Consider the following 21,149-nt stretch of genomic DNA (forward strand, 5'->3'; position numbering starts at 1 on the left):
GGTCTGGAGTTTAGTTGTAGCATCAGGGTGGTAAATAGATATCCCCTATGTAGTTAAGAAAATAAAGGTTCCTTGCTGAGCTGTCAGGTTGTTACCTCAGCTTCTGCCTCCCATGTCTTTAGTGCTGTAAGTATGAGATGATTTAAATGGTCACAGGCCTCTGAGGGGGACTTTGCTCTCCTGCCATACAGAGCCATCCAAAGGCAGAGCAACCACAGGTGCATTAGCTGCAAGACCCAGGTCCACAGAGCTGGGGGTGGAGATTAAGAGACTTCAGGGAGTTAACTCCAGAACACAAGATGGAAAAGGTAAGACAGTCCTGGTTCAGGAATCAGTACCTAAGTTACAGGAGAGAGAAGCCTCTCTGTTAGGTCTTACCTCAGGTATGGAGGTGCTCCTGAGAGATGAGCAGACAGATCACACCAGACCCCTGAGAACCCTGGGAAAGACACCAGAAAGGAGAAGCAGAAATCACCACAGCAGCATGGCTACAGGGAGAGCCCAGGGCAGCTTCCCCACCCCATCATTAGCAGCTAAATCAAGTGGGTGGGAGGAAATGTAGTGACTCATCTTGTGCACCCTGCACTTTAAAGGACCCCACTTGAGTCTCTGATCTTCAGCCCTGGGGGCTCATAATCCTGGGGACAGGACAAGGCTCTGGCCTTCCCTGTGTCCTTGTGATCACAGACTCTCCCCATGTCTTCACAGTGATGGAGAGGGCACAGCCTGGAGGTGACAGAGCTGAGGCCTGAGCCCATCACAGACAAGAACTGACTGAGCACACCTGGGCACAGCCCTGTCCACACTCAGCTCCCACATCCTCACCCTGTCCCACCAGACACACAGCTTAGTGACACAGATTCTGGAAGCTTCTCCATCTGCCAATTATTTTTATCAACAAAACAAAACAAGACCCCAGAACAAAAAACCTCTAAGTATTCAATCCAGTAATTAAAAAGCCATCTACACTTGGGTCAAGGATGTGAACAATCAAGTTCACACTCAGATTCTTATTCTCAGTGTGGAAGTGAGGAGCTGCAGCTCAGGCCACCATGGAGCTCCCAAGATACAGATATCACAAACACACAAACACACACACACACACACACACACACACACACACACACTCACTCCCAGGCTGGACCAGGAAGTTTGGGTGTGGAAGGGAACACAGGCAGTGCAGGGACAGGGTCCTGAAGTGCAGGGCAGGCTGGGCTCCACAGTTCTTCACACTGAAGCCATAGAATCACAGGAAACATCAGACACTGGTGTCTAAAGAGAACTGAGGACTCTGGATGTCACAGGAGAGACCTGAACACATCGTCTGTCACTCCGTCCACTCCAGACAGCTGTCTTCATGCTAGAGAACAAGAGTCACAAACCATCACTGTGAAGACAACAGCACAACAACCCTCCCCATACCGTGGATTTTGGGAGTCCCTGAAACCCAATCATGTCCACATTGCCACTCCCAAGTCAGACCAAGAGTTACCTTTACAATCTGAGAAAGACACATCAGAGCTCTGGGAGCTGTCACTGCCCAGGGTACTACCTAGGGTAAAACAAAACATATGTATGTGTATATGTGTATGTATGTATTCATATCACGGTACAACTGACACCCCCAGAAGATTTCTCTGGAGGAGCTACTATGGATTCCCAGAGCTCCCCACATCTCTAACTTCACTCCAATACCCTCAGGGACAATCCTGCCACCACACTAACCTGGAGCAGGGGTGTAGACTCCTCCTTTTCCACCTGTGAGAAGGAAATATGTAAGATTTCACGGAATGTTTTGACAGGAGGAAGTTTCCAGAACTGACAGAGAACCCAGTTGGAGACAGTAGCAATGCAGGGTGTGGCCATGTTTCCCATTAATGAGCAGAGCTCTCTTCTAAAGGAAGCTAAGGAGAAACAGACCCTGCCCTTTCCTACCTGTGTTTCTCCTCTTCCTCACAAGAGCCACCAGAGCTCCAATGATGGCCCCAGCTGTAATGACAGCCACAGCTCCAAGAACAACAGAAACAACATTGGTTTCCATGTTGGAGTCAGTGGATGGAGGAGGCTCTGGGAAGGACAGGTACAGGAAATGAAGGTGGGGGTCATGACCCCAGTTTTCAGCCCTGACCAGCTCAGGGTCTACAAAAGGCAACCTCCTTACCCCATCTCTGGGAAAGCGGCTCAGGCAGTCCCTCATGCTCCACACGGCATGTGTAATTCTGCTCCTTCCCAGAAGGCACCACCACAGATGCCCACTTCTGGAAGGTTCCATCCCCTGCAGGCCTGGTCTCCACAAGCTCCATGTCCTGGGTCAGGTCCTCCCCATTCAACTGCCAGGTCATGGTGATGTCAGCAGGGTAGAAGCCCAGGGCCCAGCACCTCAGGGTGACATCACCTTCAGGTCTGGGGTGAAGGGTCACATGTGCCTTTGGGGGATCTGTGTGGAAGATTTAAGAAATCACACAGTTAACAAGACAAACTGAAATCTACACAGGACACAGTTAAATCAATGATGACACTGAACTGTGTGTGTCTGACACTTCAACTGTCATCTCCCTAGTGAGCTGCAGGGAGAGCTGGTCCCCTCAGCACAGAACTGCACACTTTCCTGAGAGACTCAGAAGCTAAGAGGGAATCCACATGAGCCAGCGGATCAACATGGCCGTCCTCATGTGATGTTCTATAGCATGAGATGGGTAGTCATAGAACAGAAGAGGGAATGAAAAATAATTTATTAAATATGTGTTTGCAGAGAAAACCTGACTAGAAGAAAAATAATGCCTTCAAAAAAAAAAGGAAAAAATAAAAAGAAAGTAAGAAATAAGAAAAAGCGAGAAAAAAAGAAAAAGGAATCCCACAATTTATATTCCTCCAGGGTACCCCATAAGGGCTCAAGGGACCATTCTCCACTGTAGGAAGACAGAGAAATGGGGTGTGGAAGAGGTGCAAACCCAACATCAGGGAGGGAAATGTGAGAATGTATTCTTTGGAAAGTTCTATAGACTGGGGGAGCCAGCCTAGTGTAGTTGAGTCCATGTCTCCTCTGAGGTAAAGGAGACTTCTGGTCCTGAGGTGTAAGGGCTGACACACTCAGCAGGACAGGAGTCAGTGTCCTCAGAGAGTGGGTGTGGGCAGAGGACCTGGCCTGGGAGAGGCCATGGCTGACAGCAGGGAGCCCTTGCTGTTCAGTGGGGAAGTTCTCTCCTTCCCTCCTGAGAGGGACCAGAACTCTCCAGGGAGAAGGCTGGGCCCTGGGAGAGGCAGTGCAGTCACTGTGATGAGGGATCAGGAGACCCAGGGACACTTCTCTCCCCTCTGAGACAGGGGCATCACCCAGCTGAGGGTTTCTTCTTCCCCAGGACTGAGATCCAGCCCGAGGGCAGAGGGAGGAGAAGCCCTAGTCTCCGCACCTAAGCGCAGCAGCGCCTCCTTCCCGTGCTCCAGGTATCTGCGGAGCCACTCCACGCACGTGCCCTCCAGGTAGGCCTTGTAATAATCTGCATCACCAGCCTGATCCCACTTGCTCCGGGTGATCCGTGCCGCTGTGTCCGCCGCAGTCCAGGTTTTCAGGTCTTCGTTCAGGGCGATGTAATCTTGGCCATCGTAGGCGAACTGCTCATACCCGCGGAGGAGGCTCCCTTCCGACCCCACGTCACAGCCAGACATCACCTGGAAGGTGTGCGAGCCTGCGGGACAGGGCGGTCATCCCCGCCCACCAGCCCCGCCCACCCGGGGACTCCTCCAAACTGAAAGGGAAACCGGCTCGGGTGGGTTCAGCTCCTGAAACTCGGACTTGGGACCCAGGACGTTTCCTGCTGTGTGGGGACGCTGAGGGATCGTGACCTCCGACCCGGGGTCACTCACCGCCCTCGCTCTGGTTGTAGTAGCGGAGCAGGGTCCTCAGGTCCACTCGGAACCACTGCTGGTTGCCCTTGGCTCTCTGTGTCTCCCGCTCCCAATACTCCGGGCCCTCCCGCTCCATCCACCGGACCCGCGGCTCCATCCTCGGATTCTCCGCGTCGCTGTCGAAGCGCACGAACTCCGTGTCGTCCACGTAGCCCACTTCCATGTACCGGGGCTCCCGGAGGCCGGGCCGGGATACCGCGGTGGTGAAATACCGCAGCGAGTGTGAGCCTGGGGGCGGCTCGCGGTGAGACCCGGACCTCCTCCCGGGACCCCGGGCGGGTGCGCGGGCCGGGCCCAGAGGGCGCGGGGCTCTGGTCGCGGGTGGAGAAGGGGCGGAGGGTCTGGTGTTCGACGCGGGGACCGGTCTTCCCCGGTGCCGCCCCCGCCCCTACCCCAGAGGCCATTTCCCTCGGGACCCCGCACTCACCGGCTTGGGTCTGAGTCGGGGCCAGGGCAGCCGCCAGCAGCAGGAGCAGCGTGGGCGGCGCCATGGCCCCCATCCGAGATCCCGGACAGGTCTGAGTCAGGCTGCCTGGACTTTATAACCAGACCAAGATCGCGCTACCCAGTGGGAGGTCAAAGCGAATCAGATCCCTAGGAGCTGTAAAGAGGGTTGTGGCTCCAGGGCAAGAGGAGGCTAGGGTTGTGCTGCAGGAGAACTCAGGGAGCAGAGTAGAGTCCTTGTGCACCTCTGTCTTAGTGATGGTTTCCATTGCTGTGATAAGACCCCATGCATGACCAAAAGCAACTTGAGGAAGAAAGGATTTATTTCAGTTTCCACTTCCACATCACAGTCCATCATTGAAGAGATTCAGGGCAGGATCTTGAGGCAGGACTCTAGAGGTAGGAGCTGAAGCAGAGACCATGAGAACCATTGCTAACTACCTCGTTCCTCATGGCATGCTCAACCTGTTTTCTTGAACAATCCATGACCACCAGCCAGGATTACCTCCAGTGGGCTGAGCCCTTCCATATTGATCGTTCCCTGGGAGGCTTCTTAGAGTTCTCGCATGGATCAGAGGGCTAAGGGATGTTGCAAAGGTCACACCACAGAACAGGCTTCATGTGAGAGATTTATTGGGGGTGGGTAGTGGTTGGAAGAGAAAAAGACCTGCGGAGGATAAAGGTGCACTACTTATGGCCACAGTGGAAATGCGTCACATTTGGTGACTGGTGATGGTGTGGTGTCTAGCACTGAGGGTCTGAGAGGAGGCTGGTTCTGGAACGTGGGTGGTTGTTGGTTACAGACATCCCTTCCTCTTATTTACTGTGTACAGTGAGAAAATAGGAAGGGGTGATCCATGAGGCCTCACAGGGTCATCATACTCTTTAGACAGCCTCCTGCTCTCTGGGGTGCAGCAACATCTTTGAGGACCCAAGAAAGCTGGGAAGCTGGGGAGGTTCAAAAACAGCAGACTGTCCCCTCACTGTCCAGGCTCTGCAGGGCCATCTGCAGCTGAGGAATGCAGACTCATCTTTAAGTTGAACCATCATGGGGCAGGTGCTTTGAAGCTGTGTGGCACCCGGATTTTGAGGAAACACCTGGAGCTAGCATTTCCCTGAAGCACATCTGTATAGATAAGGATCAGAAGGTAAAGTTAAGGAGATTAGAAGAAATTTGTTCCTTAGGTGAAACTTTGAAACTTTTAGGCTCATTAGTTGGGGATGGGGCATCCCAAGATCTCAGAGAGGAGGAGGAAACCCCACCCTTGGGAATAAACTGAATAGGCAGGAGATGAAACAGGATGTTGATAGACAGTACTTATCTGGAATCCATTAGACCCGTGAAAGGTGGATTAAGGTAGACTCTTCAAAGCTTAGAAGATTTTCTTAAGTTTACAAAATGAGATAAATTTTAGACATGCTAACATACCACTGTGTAATCTGTCCTGAACACACATTGTAGAAAAGGCAGCAGTATCACGCCTTTGAGTTGTAGTAAAAGCATGGGGACCCCAAAATGACTTGGCGTAAAAAGCGTGAGAACTCTTTCCTCTCTCCAGAACACTGGGTGTATACAGATTGGACAGACATTTTTTAGCTCAGTGATAAGCACTTTTAGTCTGTACTTAGAAGTATAGCATACCATAGGAAATTCATAATCTTGAGCTTGTGACTGTAATAGCAATCGCAATTTATCATACTTAGACCAATAACTCATCTGAACTCCATTGATGAATTTTAAACTCTGAACTTTCTAGGTCTAAATATCACAATAGCATAGAGAAAGAAGAAATCGGAAACGTTTTCGTTTTTACATACACCTTAAGTCACTTTCCTATACCTTTACAAATTGCATTTGCACACCTTAAAACACCTCCTTAGACCTTTATAAATTGCAGTTAAAGCACTTTTTCAGACCTTTATAAGTCACATCCACAGATCTCAAAGCACAGTTTTAAGAGTCTTGCAACTTAAGCTTTCATATCCATAGAACCTACTTAAACTTCACAGTTTTTTCTATCCAATTACTCACCACAAGAAGCAGGTGGTTGGTTACTGAGAGCAATCATTGTAAAACATCTTCCTTTACAAAAAGGGATAGTAAAAAGTTACATTGAACTCTGTTGCATGGATTTCTCTCTTCTTAGAATCTCACAACAATGTGATCAGTGTCTGGACACAGTAGCAACTCTAGGAAAGTGGCCTATGATGTTTACACAGGGAGAGAACTGAGGAGCACCTGAAGCCCGTGTTGTTGCTTGCGGTTCAACTGACAAAACTCTCCCTAGTCAACACCATCAGAGCTCTGCGGAGCATGAATTTCACCTGAGTAAGCAGGAAGTACAGACCAAGCAGCTTCCAAATCTCTTAAAAATGACAGACTTCTCCCTTACCTGGACAATCACTGAAGGTTCCACTGTGGGAGTCTTGATTTCAGTGCAGGCAGAGGACCCAGAGCAGCATCAGTTTTCCAGCGTCTTAAATGCCATATTCAGCAGATCTCTGAAGAGTTTTCAGGGCTGTAATAGTAAAGATATCTGACCTGAACAAACTTCCCTAGTTTCTAGTAACCTGTTTTGTGCTTAACTTTGGAAACATACACAGGAGCATAATAAACTGTGTTCCTGTTTTTGACATGCATTGTTAAGTGTGGGTAACTTTCCTAAGATTCAGATTTTGCAACTTTGTCTCTGTTTTGCCTTTGTAATTTGAGGTGAAGCTCCTTTATCATCCAAATAAACCATAAATGCCATAACCTTTGGTCCATAAGAGACTGGTGTCTTGCTTTTATAGCATACCATTATAGGTTACCACAGTATTTCTATGACTCAGTTTTTCCAATAGCTAAAGCCCAAGAAGGTGAACAAGGACACAAAGCTACACAAATGTCACGGTGAGTCCAAAGTCTGTACACAAATCACTTTCTATCAAAACTCACACTTATGAACCTACCTCTTTTTAAACCTTAAAACAGTGCTGGAGAGATGGCTCAGCGGTTAAGAGCACTGATTGCTCTTCCAGAGATTTCTGAGTTCAATTCCCAGCAATTACATGGTGGCTCACAACCATCTGTAATGGGGATTTGATGCCCTCTTCTGGTGTGTCTGAAGATAGCAACAGTGTGCTCATATAACTAAAATAAATCAAAACAAATGAAAAAAAAACCCTTAAAACATTTTTAAAATCCTAAACAATTTAGGTTTAACTGTGAGAGTTTAGCTATCTAGTCTTCAACCCCTTCAGAGACGTGAGAAGAATAAATGTTCTCAAAAGAGACAGGAAGTGCAGAACAAGCAGCTTCTGAAACCATAGGACAGACAGAGACTGCTGGCTACCTGGACAGTCACCCAGGGGTTTCTGGAAGTTTGGAGCATCCATGTCTTCAGGCCACTGGCCCAGAGCATCTGACAGATTGTTCTGTGAACCATGAGGGACTTCTTTTTTTTTCTTTCTTTCTTTTTTCTTTTTTTCGGAACTGGGGACCGAACCCAGGGCCTTGCGCTTGCTAGAGAAGTGCTCTACCACTGAGCTAAATCCCCAACCCCCGAGGGACTTCTTCTCTACCTAGTCTTGACAGAGTTCAGCATTTGCCTTCCTGTGCTTTCTTGGTCCAGGCTGGACAGTATTCTGTCAGCAGTTGAAGGAAGGGCAGTTTCTTGCCCAGTGGCAGCCACATGTGAAGGAAACTCTGTAAGGAGGTTCTTCAATGCTCAGCGTCTTCCTTGAAGTAGTATGGCGGTGCTGCCAGGAGTGGACACATCTCATTGTAAAAAAATTAGTCTTAAATTAATAAGACATCTTTAAATGTTATATTCAGTAGATGTCTGAGGTTTTTTGAAGACTAGTACCTGACAAAACCAAACAAACAAAAGTTTGATTAACTATTAACTAGCATTTTACAAATTTTCTTAGTTTGTAATAGGCGCTTTCAAAAGGACTAGTCCTTCCCATTGCCTTGTTAAGAAATTCATAGGTATCTTAATGTCATGTGGTTGATACATAGTTATAAGTTATTCTGTTGTTACCAAAATGTAACATTACTTTTGTATCAATATCCAAGGATCTATACCAATGTAACCAACTGTAACCTTAATTTGAATCCATACACAAAGATCTATACTAAGGTGATCAAATAAACATCAATTTTGTTTCAATACACAAAGCTAATATAATTTTGTAAAAATATACAATAATTTTGTATCAATACACAAAGTCGTATGTAAGAATAGATTGAATAATTTACCCATTTCCTATTATTTCTATGTTATTCCTATATCCCCCTTTTTGTCCATATTAAAAAAAGAAAGATTTTAAGTCTTACACAGTAAAACTCTTCTCAGTAGTGAAGCTGTCTCTGCCAAGCTCTCTACACTGCGGGACTTGGTTATGTTTAGCAGTCTCAGGAATGACATGAGCAGAGGGACAGTGATGGTGCCTTGGATCTGGTCATAATGAGCATTAGTGTCCATCTGGCTTCTAGGTGAGGTGACTGCTGGATGGATGGGGACATAGATGACAGAGACTGGGAAATGATAAGACATGTCTTAGACACTCTTCTAGTGCTGTGCAGGGCCACCATGACCAAGGCTGTTCTTAAAGAGAAAGCCTTTAATTGGAGCTTGCTTATGGTTTCAGTGGCTTAGTCCATTCTCACAATGGTGCGGAACATGGCAGCAGGCAGGCAGGCAGGCAGGCATTGGGCTGGACCAGTAGCTAAGAGCTTATCTTCATCTGCAGGCAATGGACAGAGCAACACTGGGCTTGGCAGGGGCTTCTGAAACTTCAAAGCCAGCTCCTAGTGACACATCCTTTATCAAAGTCACACCTTCTAATTCTCCTAATCCTTTCAAAGTGCCGGAATCCCTGGTGATTGTCTTCAAATATCTGAGCCCACAGGGGCCATTCTTATGCAAAGCACCACAGAATGTTCAAGATTTAAGCCTCAACATCTCCACCATCAGGGCAGGCTGAAGTGGAAGGTGTGGAGGGGACCCCATGTCTGATGCCCCATCCTGTGGTACACAGAAGGAAGTGCTCTGTTTCTTCAGTGACCTCATCCTGGGAAGGCAGTGATGGCAGCAGGTGTCAGGACTCCTGTGACAGAGCCTGAGCACTTTCCAGCCTTCTCTGGGGCAGGAGTGGACACTGGGGTGCCCTGGAAACAGAATATGAGACACTAAGGTATTCTGTTCCTTCGATGCATGGGTTCCAGTTGGAGCAGGCAAACATTTGTGCCAACATTTGTCCTGAAAACCCTTTGCGTGCAAAGCTCCTGTGGAATTAACTGGGTGAGCTCAGCTGTCAGTCCCCTTCCCAAGAATTCCTCACGTGGGGGTCCTCCATGTCTGCATTTTCCCAGGCAGAGCCCTTAGTGGTCCTAGGAGTGTGGGGATGCAGCCTTTCTTGAAGGAGTGCTCACCAGTGCCTCTGTCTAAGAGCAGCAGCGACTGTACATTTTCCTCAGCACAGAACTGCACATTTTCCTGAGGGACTTGGAAGCTGAGAGGGAAGCTAAGAGCCAGTGGGTCAACATGGCCACCTTATGTGATGTTCCATAGCATGAGATGGGTGGTCATAGAATGGAAGAGGAATGGAAAATAATTAATTTGTATGTGTAATTAAATTCATGTCAAAATAAGAAATTAGGGACAGGGCTACATGAAGGGTGCCTACAACTATTGTTGCAACCCCTGAGAGTCAATCCCTGTGCTCATCTTGCCAACAAGCATTTACTGTCAGTCCGAGTGAACAGCCACCATAAGTGTGTAGCAGAAATGTGGTGACCCTCTGACAGTCAGAGAAATGACTCCCAGCCCCTTCCTCTGAGGGAGGAGACACAGGTATGTCACACAGGATCCCTGCAGTGTTCTGTGGACCCAGTGCAGCTCTCACTAGAACACAGAGGGCTCACAGGGTGTGTGGAGCTTCCCTCTCACTGCAGCCCTGGATTGCAGAAGATCCTGTCTGTCAGAAAGTCCAATTCCTGATTCACTATGGGGAGCGCTGTAACTTGTGGGGGCAGAGGAAGAGCAGGAGGCTTCTGGATGTTTAGTTCTCACAGGGAACAGGCTGAGTTCACAAGAATCTCTTTAATGGGAACACTGATTCTCCTGGTTAGCAGTCTCCTCTGGCCCTGTGGAGACGGATACAAATGACAATACAGGGTCATGGAGAAACAGGATCACTGCAGTGCAGACAAACACTGACTAGAGCAAAATAATACCTTCAAAGAAAAGTAAAGAAAAAGAAAAGAGAGGAGGGAAAAAACCCCAAAGAAATCCCAGAATTTAGTATTTGTGTAGGGCAACCCATAAGGGCTCATGTGACCACTGTAGGAATAAATAGAATTGCCCCTGACGTTCATCTGTAAGCAAGGCTTCCCTCTGTACAAATGGGGGACTAAGGACAGTATCTCACCGGTGCTTTGCAGAATTCTTTTAAGTCTGTTACTGGGAGGGGACATCTAGTCAGTGGATAGTGTCTTCCTACACATAGATTAACAGGGAGGGTCCCGTGGTTGGGGATTTAGCTCAGTGGTAGAGCGCTTGCCTATCAAGTACAAGGCCCTGGGTTCGGTCCCCAGCTCTGAAAAAAAAAAGAAAAGGAAAAAAACCAAAAATCAAAACAAAACAAAAAAACCAGGGAGGGTCCCTACAGATGGAGGTTCTGGATTCCCCCCGCCATTGTGGCTGAGGGTAATTGTTCCCAGTGTTTCTGAGATTACGGAGCTGCCGTGGCTGGGGCTTTGGGGAAGGTGCTATAGATGGAAGCGTTTCTGCTCAGATGGAAGGGTATATTGGGACTCGGAAGCCCAGGAACTGCACAGCTCTGAGGTGGGACAGTGTCTGAGTAGCAGGGCATCCTGAGACAGGAGAGTACAGGAACCACACAGATCTATGGGACAGTGTCCCAAGGGAAGGGCAACCTGAGAAATGGGAGCCCAGGAACATCCTTGGCCAAGTTGTTTGATTTTGGGGACAGGGTTTCTCTGTGTAGCCCCAGGTGTCCTGGAACTCACTCTGTAGACCAGGCTGGCCTCAAACTCAGAGATCCTCCTGCCTCTGCCTCCCAAGGGCTAGGACTAAAGGTGTGAACCACCATCACCTGGAACCTTGACCAAGTCTTAAACAAAAGCCAGGCTGGTTTGTAGACCTGCAGTCCTGGTTAATTGGGAGCCCGAGGCACTGGTGGGAAAGGCTGCTTCAGTTACAGAATAAGCCCAAGGCCAGCCTGGACCCCGTCCTGAAAGTAAAGAGGTGGGACATAGGTGAGTGGCAGGAAGCAGTCCCCATGTCCCATCTACAGCATGGGAGGAAATTTCAGGTGAAAGAAGCTGTCAGGGAAAGAAAGGGTAATTTGAGGTTCTTTCCTTTACCCCATATACGCCAGGGCCTTGGCTATAAAGGGCCGGGGGACCTTAAGCTCACTGAGACCTGGCCCTGGGAATCCATGCTGCTTTCTCACTTGTCACAACTTTCTCACCTACTCCACCACCCCCTTCAGGTGCTAGTCCTGGGGCTCCCAGGCTCCTGGGTTCTCCTCATAGCCCTGGGTGTTCTGGAACTTGCTATGTGGTCAAAGAATGCAGAGATCCGCCCTCTAGAGGACTGGGATTAAAGGCATTTAATCCTAAAGAAACCCGGAACCCTTTCTTGGGTTGGGTCCCATCAAACTCAGCAGGTGTGCAGCTCAGTGAGGACGGGGTCAGGTGGTTGGGAGCACATAAATCCTGGGCGACAGCGACAACAAAAGAAAGAGAAACTAAAGCTCCGATTGGGGACTGTGCAGGGGATACCCGGTTCCTTAGTGTGGCCCCTGTTCAGTGTGACCCGGACAGCTTCAGGGGCACGTGAAGCCACAGGCCAGCAAGCAGTTCCTGCAGTCTAGAGGGACTTTTGGCACAGTCCAGTCCATCCCCAGGACCCTTGGGAGCTGCGATGCCGCTCAAGGCCACCAGGCGGCAGCAGGACAAACGAGTAGGAGCCTGTCCAGGTTCTGATCACCTAAGAGGCTGTGAGCTTTGAAAGCTGGGGAAGGCTCCTCATACTGAAGCAGCCAGGAATTTCCCCTTCAGCCCCAAAGCCTCTGTTTTGAAGTTTTCACCGATCCTTATGATCTTCGGGCTGAAACACAGATTGCACCTCTGGCTCCTCCCCTCAACACACACACATACACACACACACACACACACACACACACACACACACACACACACACACACACACACACACACACCTGGCACTTGGCATGCTGAGGTGCGGCAGGAGAATCCAGAATTCAAATTCCAGACAGGAGAGATGACTCAGAGGTTGAGAGCACTAATTGCTCTTCCACAGGTCCTGAGTTGAATGCTCAGGAATCTGGCGCCCTCTGCTGGCGGGCAGGCATGCATGCAGACAAAACGTGTACATAATAAAAAAAAAAAAATCTTAAAAAGAGAATTCAAGGTCACCCTGAGCTACAAGACATAACAACACAAACAGCATAATTGGGCGAACACACAGGCTGCATAGACCAGTAACATCAGGGGCTACTCTGTAGGGGGAGCTGTGTCGATTTTTGCCTTCCATTGCTGAATCTCCAAGACTAGTGTATAAATCTAGTGCAGGGGACCCTAGAGCCCTGCAGTAGGGTTGGTAGGTGTTCCTCCATGCGGTAGTGTCCCCAATATTGTTCAAGGACCTCTTTCTTTAACGAAATCTTATTTCCCTCCGTTTCTTTTTCGTTCTTTTAAAAAATATATTTCTGTATAAGGGTATTTTGCCTCCATGTATGTCTGTGTGCCACGTGCATGGAGCACCCCAGGCGGCCAGCAGAGGGCGCCCTATCCCCTCTGAGGCTGGAGTTACAAGTGGGTGAGAGCTGGGAACTGAACCCAGGTCCTGTGGAACAGCAATAAGCATTCTTCACCTCTGAACAACCTCTCCAGCTCCATAATTTTCCTCGACATATTTTTATGTCTTGGCTCTCTGTGATTCTTTTCTCTGCAGCACAGGGCCTCACTCAGGTCCGAGCCACCCAACTACCCTGCAGAGAAGGTCTGTACAGGAGAAGCCCTTGGTTCCTCAGGGTCACAGAGTCCAAGAGAAGGAGTTTCCCAATCTGTCCCCACAGTGTTCAGTCTGATGTCCTCCAGCACCAAGCAAGGATCAGTAACATAACTCACACATGGATCCTTCCAGATGCCCTGTGTGGGCTTAGATTTTTCAAAACCTACTTTAATAAGCTTACTTAAATGTTTTATCCTCTCCTCTAGCCCACCACCCACCAGAGGTAGAAGAGAGGAAAGGTTAACAGGGCAAAGGAAGATGGGCACCTGTCCTGAAATAGTTCTTTGGGGTGAATCCAATCTGTGTCGTCAGGATACCAGCACTGAGCTCACACGGGTCAGCATTGGCCGTTCACTCCAGAAGCAACTTTGAGGCTCTACCCATCGGCCTGAGTCTGCAGAAGCAGGAAGAAGCTTCCGGGACACCACCAGAAGTTCCTTGGTTTGTTTCTCTCTACAAAGTCATGGCAAATGATCAGGGAAGAAGGCATCAGCGTCGTCAGGGAAGAGCGGCTTCAGCAAAGCCCAACGAAGATCCACAAAGGGTGGCGAGGGGAACCCAAGCCACACAGTGTCGTCCATGGTCTGTTGGGTTATATCTAGACCCTTTCCCAACACCACGAGTTCTCTCAAGAGGACATCTCTCAAGCTCTAGCAAAACATCCCATGCCCCTCTTCCAGGCAGCTTCCAGAAAAACACCACGTGTCTGCTTCAGCAAAAACATCCTCTCATGAGACAGTTTCCAGAAAAACATCACACGACACAACCAAGTCTCCAAAGAAACCAGAAATTTCCACTCTAGGCCTGGTTCTCCTAGATTAGGTCCTAAGATCAGTTGGTTGTGCTGCCAAAGTGTTTGTTTGTTTGTTTGTTTCTTTTCTTTTCTTTCCTTTTTTAAAAAGATTTATTTATTTATTCTATATAAGTACACTGTAGCTGTCTTCAGACACACAGAAGAGGACATCAGATCGCATTACAGATGGTTGTGAGCCACCATGTGGTTGCTGGGATTTGAACCCAGGACCTCTGGAAGAGCAGTCAGTTTTCTTAACCACTGAGCCATCTCTCCACCCCACCAAAGTGTTTCTTGTACTCCACCCATGTCTGTTTTTAATAGGTAGGCTCTAATTCCATCTTTAGCCCAAAGCTTTAGTAAGGGCCTTTGAAATAACAGAAAACCCTTGTCTGCTGACTGGGTTTCAAACATTGGGAATGTGGTTCAGTGACTCGAGTGCCCCCCTTGTACACCGCAGGTCCCAGGTTCAATTCCTCAACACCTCCAAAAACAGGGCAGGGGCACCCAGGCCGGGATGGTGAGGTGACCCATGTGGCAGGGCTTGCCACCAAGTGCGACCACCTGAGTTCAGTCCCCCAGAACCCACATGGAAAGAGAGAACCGGCTCCCCAAGGCTGTCTTCTGACTCCCTCCACCCCCCAAAATATACCACCATGGGAGATTGCCCTGATTCATACACCACACACACACACACACACACACACACACACACACACACACACAGCAATAGTGTAAACACATAACACATAAAATATTGAAAATGCCCGTGTTTGTCCTTGCACAGGTTGCCCTTTAATCCTTCTGTCAGCTTCTCATCACAACGTGGGTTTTGGACACAGGAAACTTCCCCACTGGAAAGTGTGGAGGCAAATTGGACACAACTTATACACGTGTGTTTCTGTGTCCTTCAGCAGGAAACAGTTGTGGTATAATTAGTAAAGATCACGACTGGTGCCAGGAAGTTCCCACTCCATGCAGATTCCCGTGCTCTAGCTGTTCCTCTGTCAGCCGCTTTCACACACTGTCCCCTTGGCGGGTTGTTACCATGACTGACACACACATCCCATTCCTCGTTCTGTGCTAGGGTGGCCCCACGCCACGCTAGCCCCAAGCATTCCATAGCCTAGCACAGCTTCCTGTCAGGGACTCTGCTCACTCTCCCAACAACCCAGTGAGATCACCACTCAACAGACTGCAACCCAACACCCAGGTTTATGTGTTACTCAGTGTGCAATGCATCCACACAGTTAACTCACATCCAACTGATAAGGGTACAAACCGCCCATGTAGACAAGATAAATCTGCCTATAGAAATCCATCCCTAAAGAAATATTCATAACAACCTGTGTCTATATAGAGATGCTTGGTGAGGATCATTTACGTCTCCCTCCATGTTGCTTCTCCCTTTCTGCTCCCCCCTCTCCTTCTAAAACCTGTTCCCACCTCCCTTTCTTCTTGCCCAATGACAGGCTTCATTGATCTTCTGTCTGCCTTAACCTCCATAAGGACATCAATCTACATGAAACCAGCATGGTTCCTTCTTATTGCACTGATTTAATAGTTATGTGTAGGGCTGTGCGTGTCATGACGCCCACGTGAGGCTCAGAGGATAACTTAGGGGACTCAGGTCTCTACATTCACCATGTGGCTTCCGTGGATCAAACTCAGGGAGCAGAGCTTGGTGGCAAGCACCTTTACACTCTGAGTCCTCTCGACGGTCCCCTTGGAGACCATTGGGTATGAAGGTTTCCTTTGGAAAGTTCCTTCCTTCTTGGACTTGGCACATACAAGAGATGCCCACCATGACATTAGAAAAAGCATTTACTGGCCAGATAGGTACCAGCTTTGCCTTGGGTGACTCTGGAGAACCAAGCCTTCCGGCCCAGGCCCCACCTGTGGCAGTGTCAGCCAGCTATGCCTGTGAGAGGTCAAAGCCTCAATCCAGACTCCATTTTAGAGAACTTGAACTCAGGCAAACTAACAGGCTGGTACCTAGCGTTAGTTTCCAAGTTACCTCCCAACAAAACTCCAGCCCAGCTCCAGTCCCTAGGCAACCCCCATCAGGACCTGTGTCTCCAGGTTACACCCCGACAAACCTGCATCCCCTGGTTACAAGCCCATCCCCTGTCCAACGACCACCAATGCAGAGGGAAGCAGAAGTTAAGTTTATGAGTCCCAGCACCAGCCAATGATGTCAAAGGCTGTAGTAACTTCCCAATTAGATGCTTGCACACTCTCCCCACACTTACTGCTTACTTATTGGGGATACAGTGAGCCCCAGTAGATATTCGGGGCTCCTCATCACCAAAATTGTCCTGCAGGACACAGAGTGCTGGCCTGAGCTGGTTCAAAGGAAAAGGCCCTACTGTCATCACCTCGGATCGAGATCAGCTCCTGTCTGGATTTGGGGGATCTCTAACATTTCCCTGGCACCACATCTGGAAGACCCCATATTTGCACTGAGAGCTTGGGTGTCACTGTCTGTATTAGTTACTGTGGTCCTTAGAATAAGACGACCCCCGTGTTCTTGATCTCTTGCACTTGGAGGAGCTCAAGAGAAGGGTAGAGCAGCTCAGAAGAATGACAGACAGACAGAGATTTCTGAAGAGCTGGAGTTTAGTTGTAGCATCAGGCTTGTTAAATAGATATCTCGTATATAGATTTCCCGTATGTAGTTAAGAAAATAAAGTTTCCTTGCTGAGCTGTCAGGTTTCTCCCTCAGCTTCTGCCTCCCGTGTCTTTAGTGCTATGAATATGAGATGATTTAAATGGTCCCAGGCCTCTGAGGGGGACTTTGCTCTCCTGCAATACGGAGCCACCCAAAGGCAGAGCAACCACAGGCGCATCAGCTCCAAGACCCAGGTCCACAGAGCTGGGGGTGGAGATTAAGAGACTTCAGGGCGTTAACTCCAGAACACAAGATGGAAAAGGTAAGACAGTCCAGGAGTATAAGAGTTTCAGGGGGCGGTGCCCAGGTTACAGGAGAGAGAAGCATCGCCGTGTGCTAAGTGGAAACGTCTGGTTTCTTTGGAAAGTCAGTGGAGACAAATGATGCTTTGCTGGAGAAGACACAGGTGAAAAGATGTCATGATAAGGCAGACACGTGACAGGACACGTGATAGGACAGGTGACGGGACACATGATGTTTGGAAGGAATGTAATTAAAACTCAACAGACAGTAGTCGAGGTTGCATGCTATGGCTGAGGCTTACCATTGTTTATTGGTCACCATTTTTCGTGATTCCATAGAGAGAAATGCACCAATGAGTTGGTGGCTTCTCGCTGCCTCTGCAGTGGGCTAATGGGCAGAGAGGAAGTTTCGGGATATGTCGGCTGATACAGATTCAGGTGGAATTTCGCTGAAGCAAAACTTGTGGGAGGACACGTGCTGTTTGGAGGGAGAATGAAGAGGACACAGTGGACAGTGGGGGCGGCTTGCACAGCTGGCTTTGCAGCGCTTCCTTGGTCTACAGTCTTCATCTTTGCAGAACTCTGCTTTGTCAAGGGAGTCACAGCATTGAACTTCTCCTGGCTTCCCTGCTGGTCCTGCTCAGTCCTGCTGACTCATGCCGATTTGGTGGAGGCCTAGCAGTTTCTGCTGCCTTGTGCCACCGCTGATGATTCATGTCTGCCATCCTGACACTACTGACCTGGACGGCTGCTGTACTGTCAATTAGAGATTGGAGTTGCCCCCAGGAACTACTACACAGCAAACAGCTCAGCCTCCCAGCTTCTTCTGAACTGACCAGCCATTGCTGATTCTTGTGAACTGAGCTGCAGATTAATTTGCCCCAGAGAACCATCTCTAAACAGGCCCACCTCTCCAGTATCCTCATAACACTTCTTTTCCATGTCCTTTGGTGGGGTTTGGATGAGAAGGGAGGTTACATATTTAAGAATCCCATTACTGAAAATAGGTTTTGAAAAGTCTAATCCAGTTATCTCAGCTGGGGATGTGCTCCTGAAAGTTCAACAAAAAGGCACATCCTACACCTCAGTTCCCTGACACTGGAGAGGAGAAGCAGAAATCACCACAGCAGCATGGCCACAGGGAGAGCCCAGGGCAGCTTCCTGACCCCATCATTAGCAGCTAAATCAAGTGGGTGGGAGGAGATGTAGTGACTCATCTTGTGCACCCTGCACTTTAGAGGACCCCACTTGAGTCTCTGATCTTCAGCCCTGGGGGCTCATAATCCTGGGGACAGGACAAGGCTCTGGCCTTCCCTGTGTCCTTGTGATCACAGACTCTCCCCATGTCTTCACAGTGATGGAGAGGGCACAGCCTGGAGGTGACAGAGCTGAGGCCTGAGCCCATCAAAGACAAGAACTGACTGAGCACACCTGGGCACAGCCCTGTCCACACTCAGCTCCCACAGCCTCACCCTGTCCCACCAGACACACAGCTTAGTGACACAGATTCTGGAAGCTTCTCCATCTGCCATTTATTTTTTTCAAAAACAAAACCAAACAAAGCAAAACCCCAAAACAAAAACCTCTAAGTATTCAATCCAGTAATTAAAAAGCCATCCACACTTGGGTCAAGGATGTGAACAATCAAGTTCACACTCAGATTCTTATTCTCAGTGTGGAGTGAGGGGCTGAAGCTCAGGGTAGCAGGGAGTGACAGGATGCAGATGTCCCCACCCCCACCCCCAGGCTGGACCAGCAAGGTTGACCTTGGTAGGGAACGCAGGCAGTGCAGGGACAGGGTCCAGGTGTGCAGGGCGGGCTGCTTGGGGTTTTGCACCTGACGTCAGTCTGGCTGGGGCAGTACTATGCTAAGTGGAAGTTCATGCCGCGCCAATCTCTGGAGGACAAGTAGCTGGGATGGCAGTGGGGTGACTCATGCCCCACCAATCCCTGAAAAAGGATTAGCATACTCTTGTGTATATAAGCCGAGCAGCTGCTCGGTGCGGTAACACTTAAAGCTGTAACACTTGGAGCTGTAACACTTAGGGCTGGCTGCCGCCGCCTCCCTGTATCAACAAAGAAGGTGTCCTGCAGTAAAGGCTGTTGAGAAGAATCCAACCGTGTTGCGTCTTCCTTGCCAGACGAGGTGGGCGCGACAAAGTGGTGGCCCGTACGGGGACGAGGACATCCTCGTGGATCTCAGAACTCTTCAGCTTCAGGACGAGCGACGTCGGAAAAAGTTCCCGGTAAGGGAAGATAAAGTTCTCTGGAGGTGAGCAGAGACGATGGGAGCCTTGGGTTAGAGGCTGAAAGGTCTGCGGTCTGCAGCAATGTTTCAAGTTGATCCTTTGTGGGCAGGATTTATAATTTTGTTTCTTTTTTTCTTTGTGTGGGATAGAGAAGCCACAGACAGCAAGCTTAAGCCCAGACCAAAACTTCTTTGGTGAATGGTCTGTGCCTGCTTAGAGGATAAACGATATGAGGAAGCTGTTAGGACAGGTCAGAGGGTCCTTGCAGAGCAACAAGAAAGTATGTCAGAGGGAGAAAAGGTCTCGAAAGAAAAAAAAGAGAAAAGAAAAGGAGATAAAAAGGAACAGAGAGGGGTTGGGATTTAGCTCAGTGGTAGAGCACTTGCCTAGGAAGGTTAAGACAGGCCCTGGGTTGGTCCCAAAAAAAAAAAATTAAAAAAAAAAAAAAGGAACAGAGAGAAGGCAGAGATAAAAAAAGAGAATAATCAGGACCAGGAAACAAATAAGATATATTCTTCTTTAAAAGCCTTGACCTTAGAAATGTCAGACAATCTAGAAAGCATCACCGACAGCTTAGAGAAAGTGAAACTAAAGGTAGAACCATCAGGTCCCGGGCCTCCCGCAGAGCAACAAAAGGAAGCGCAGTTCTCGACCTCAGTTCCACCACCAGACTCGTATTGACTCCTCGAATGGGAACTCAGGTGGTGGATACAGATTTTAAAGGCCCCAGTAAGCAGAATTCAGAAGGATCGCAGAAATTGAAAGCATGTGCAAAGATAAAGATTTGGGGTAGTGGTAGGGTCAAAAGGGACAAAGGTAATAATGGTAAAATGTTTTTGTGTATGTGTTCTTTTAGAGTTATGTTAAAAATCTAGAAGCAAAAGTCGATTCTCATAGATGCTTTTAGTCTTTGGACCCTGACTAGAGACAGTTTACACCCTAGACAAGAGAGAGAATGGGGTTGAGAAAAACAGTCCTCCCGAACTCTCCACAGATGCTTTGGCAAAAGAAGGAAATGAGCTTAAACTTTTTGAAGCTCTCCTGGGAACAGAAGGAGGTGGGAGACGTCTTGCCTCCTTGCTGGCTCCTATTGGAGAAGTGCTTATTTCTGGTTCTTTAGGTAGGATGTCTGGGTCCCTTTGGAACACCATCCAGTTCTTTCTGTGTCTATTGTTTGTCCTTGGTGCACCAAGCTGTGGATGTATGTCAATTTATGTCTGGGTTTTGCTTCTCCTTGTTTGAATGTTTTGTGTTTCATGTTTAAAAGAAAAAAAAATGGTTAAAACTTTAAATGCTGGTTGATTCACCCCCATTGATGTAGCTTTAACTCCTTTTCAAGAAAGGAACAAATAAATAAAAAGTTTCAATTGGCTTTTGGAGCCTGCATCTGTAGCTAGAAGCCTAAGTCGTCTGGGCAAGCTCCCCAGGGGGCTGGCTAAATGTTTATACTAGCCGCCCTAGAAGCGGCCTATACAACGGTGGTTAAGGTGCTTGAAAACACTCAATTGTTCATAGCACCTGAAAAGGTTCAAATGGGCCAAATGGGAGAATATTTAGGAACAAAAATCACTCCTCCTCAAAAAATCGAATTACGAAAAGACCATTTAAAAACATCAAATGACTTTCAAAAATTACTAGGAAGCATAAATTGATTCACCCTATATTAAAATGCCCAATGTAGATTTACAACCACTTTGAGATCCTGAAAGGGATTCTCAGCTTACTTCACCCCTGTTTTAACAAAGGAAAAACGATTATCCTTGAGGAAAGTAGAAGAAAGACTAGAAAAGGCAA

The 21,149-nt window shown here is 48.3% G+C and overlaps 2 protein-coding genes across 5 annotated transcripts in view; one reads left to right on the forward strand and one right to left on the reverse strand.

Annotated features, from left to right (window-relative positions):
* Nucleotides 1–21,149, forward strand: part of LOC116887433 (RT1 class I histocompatibility antigen, AA alpha chain-like) — a 106,636-nt gene that overhangs the window by 3,383 nt on the left and 82,104 nt on the right. The window lies entirely within an intron of this gene.
* LOC116887408 (RT1 class I histocompatibility antigen, AA alpha chain-like) overlaps nt 862–21,149 on the reverse strand; it is a 75,321-nt gene continuing 55,033 nt past the window's right edge. Inside the window, exons 2-8 of one of the 4 annotated variants that reach the window (XM_032889007.1) lie at nt 3,865–4,134; nt 3,411–3,686; nt 2,162–2,437; nt 1,936–2,067; nt 1,726–1,758; nt 1,493–1,552; nt 862–1,360 (exon numbers count right to left, since the gene is read on the reverse strand). In XM_032889007.1, coding sequence (XP_032744898.1) covers nt 1,356–1,360; nt 1,493–1,552; nt 1,726–1,758; nt 1,936–2,067; nt 2,162–2,437; nt 3,411–3,686; nt 3,865–4,134 — 1,052 coding nt within the window. In that variant the 3' untranslated portion in view covers nt 862–1,355. Of the gene's footprint in view, nt 1,361–1,451; nt 1,553–1,725; nt 1,759–1,935; nt 2,068–2,161; nt 2,438–3,410; nt 3,687–3,864; nt 4,135–4,333; nt 5,461–21,149 lie in introns of those variants that run through there. The other 3 variants (XM_032889006.1, XM_032889005.1, XM_032889016.1) reach the window with 3 other exon arrangements.

This window comes from Rattus rattus, chromosome 18 (assembly GCF_011064425.1).
Source record: "Rattus rattus isolate New Zealand chromosome 18, Rrattus_CSIRO_v1, whole genome shotgun sequence".
In the NCBI taxonomy this organism is placed as follows: domain Eukaryota; kingdom Metazoa; phylum Chordata; class Mammalia; order Rodentia; family Muridae; genus Rattus; species Rattus rattus.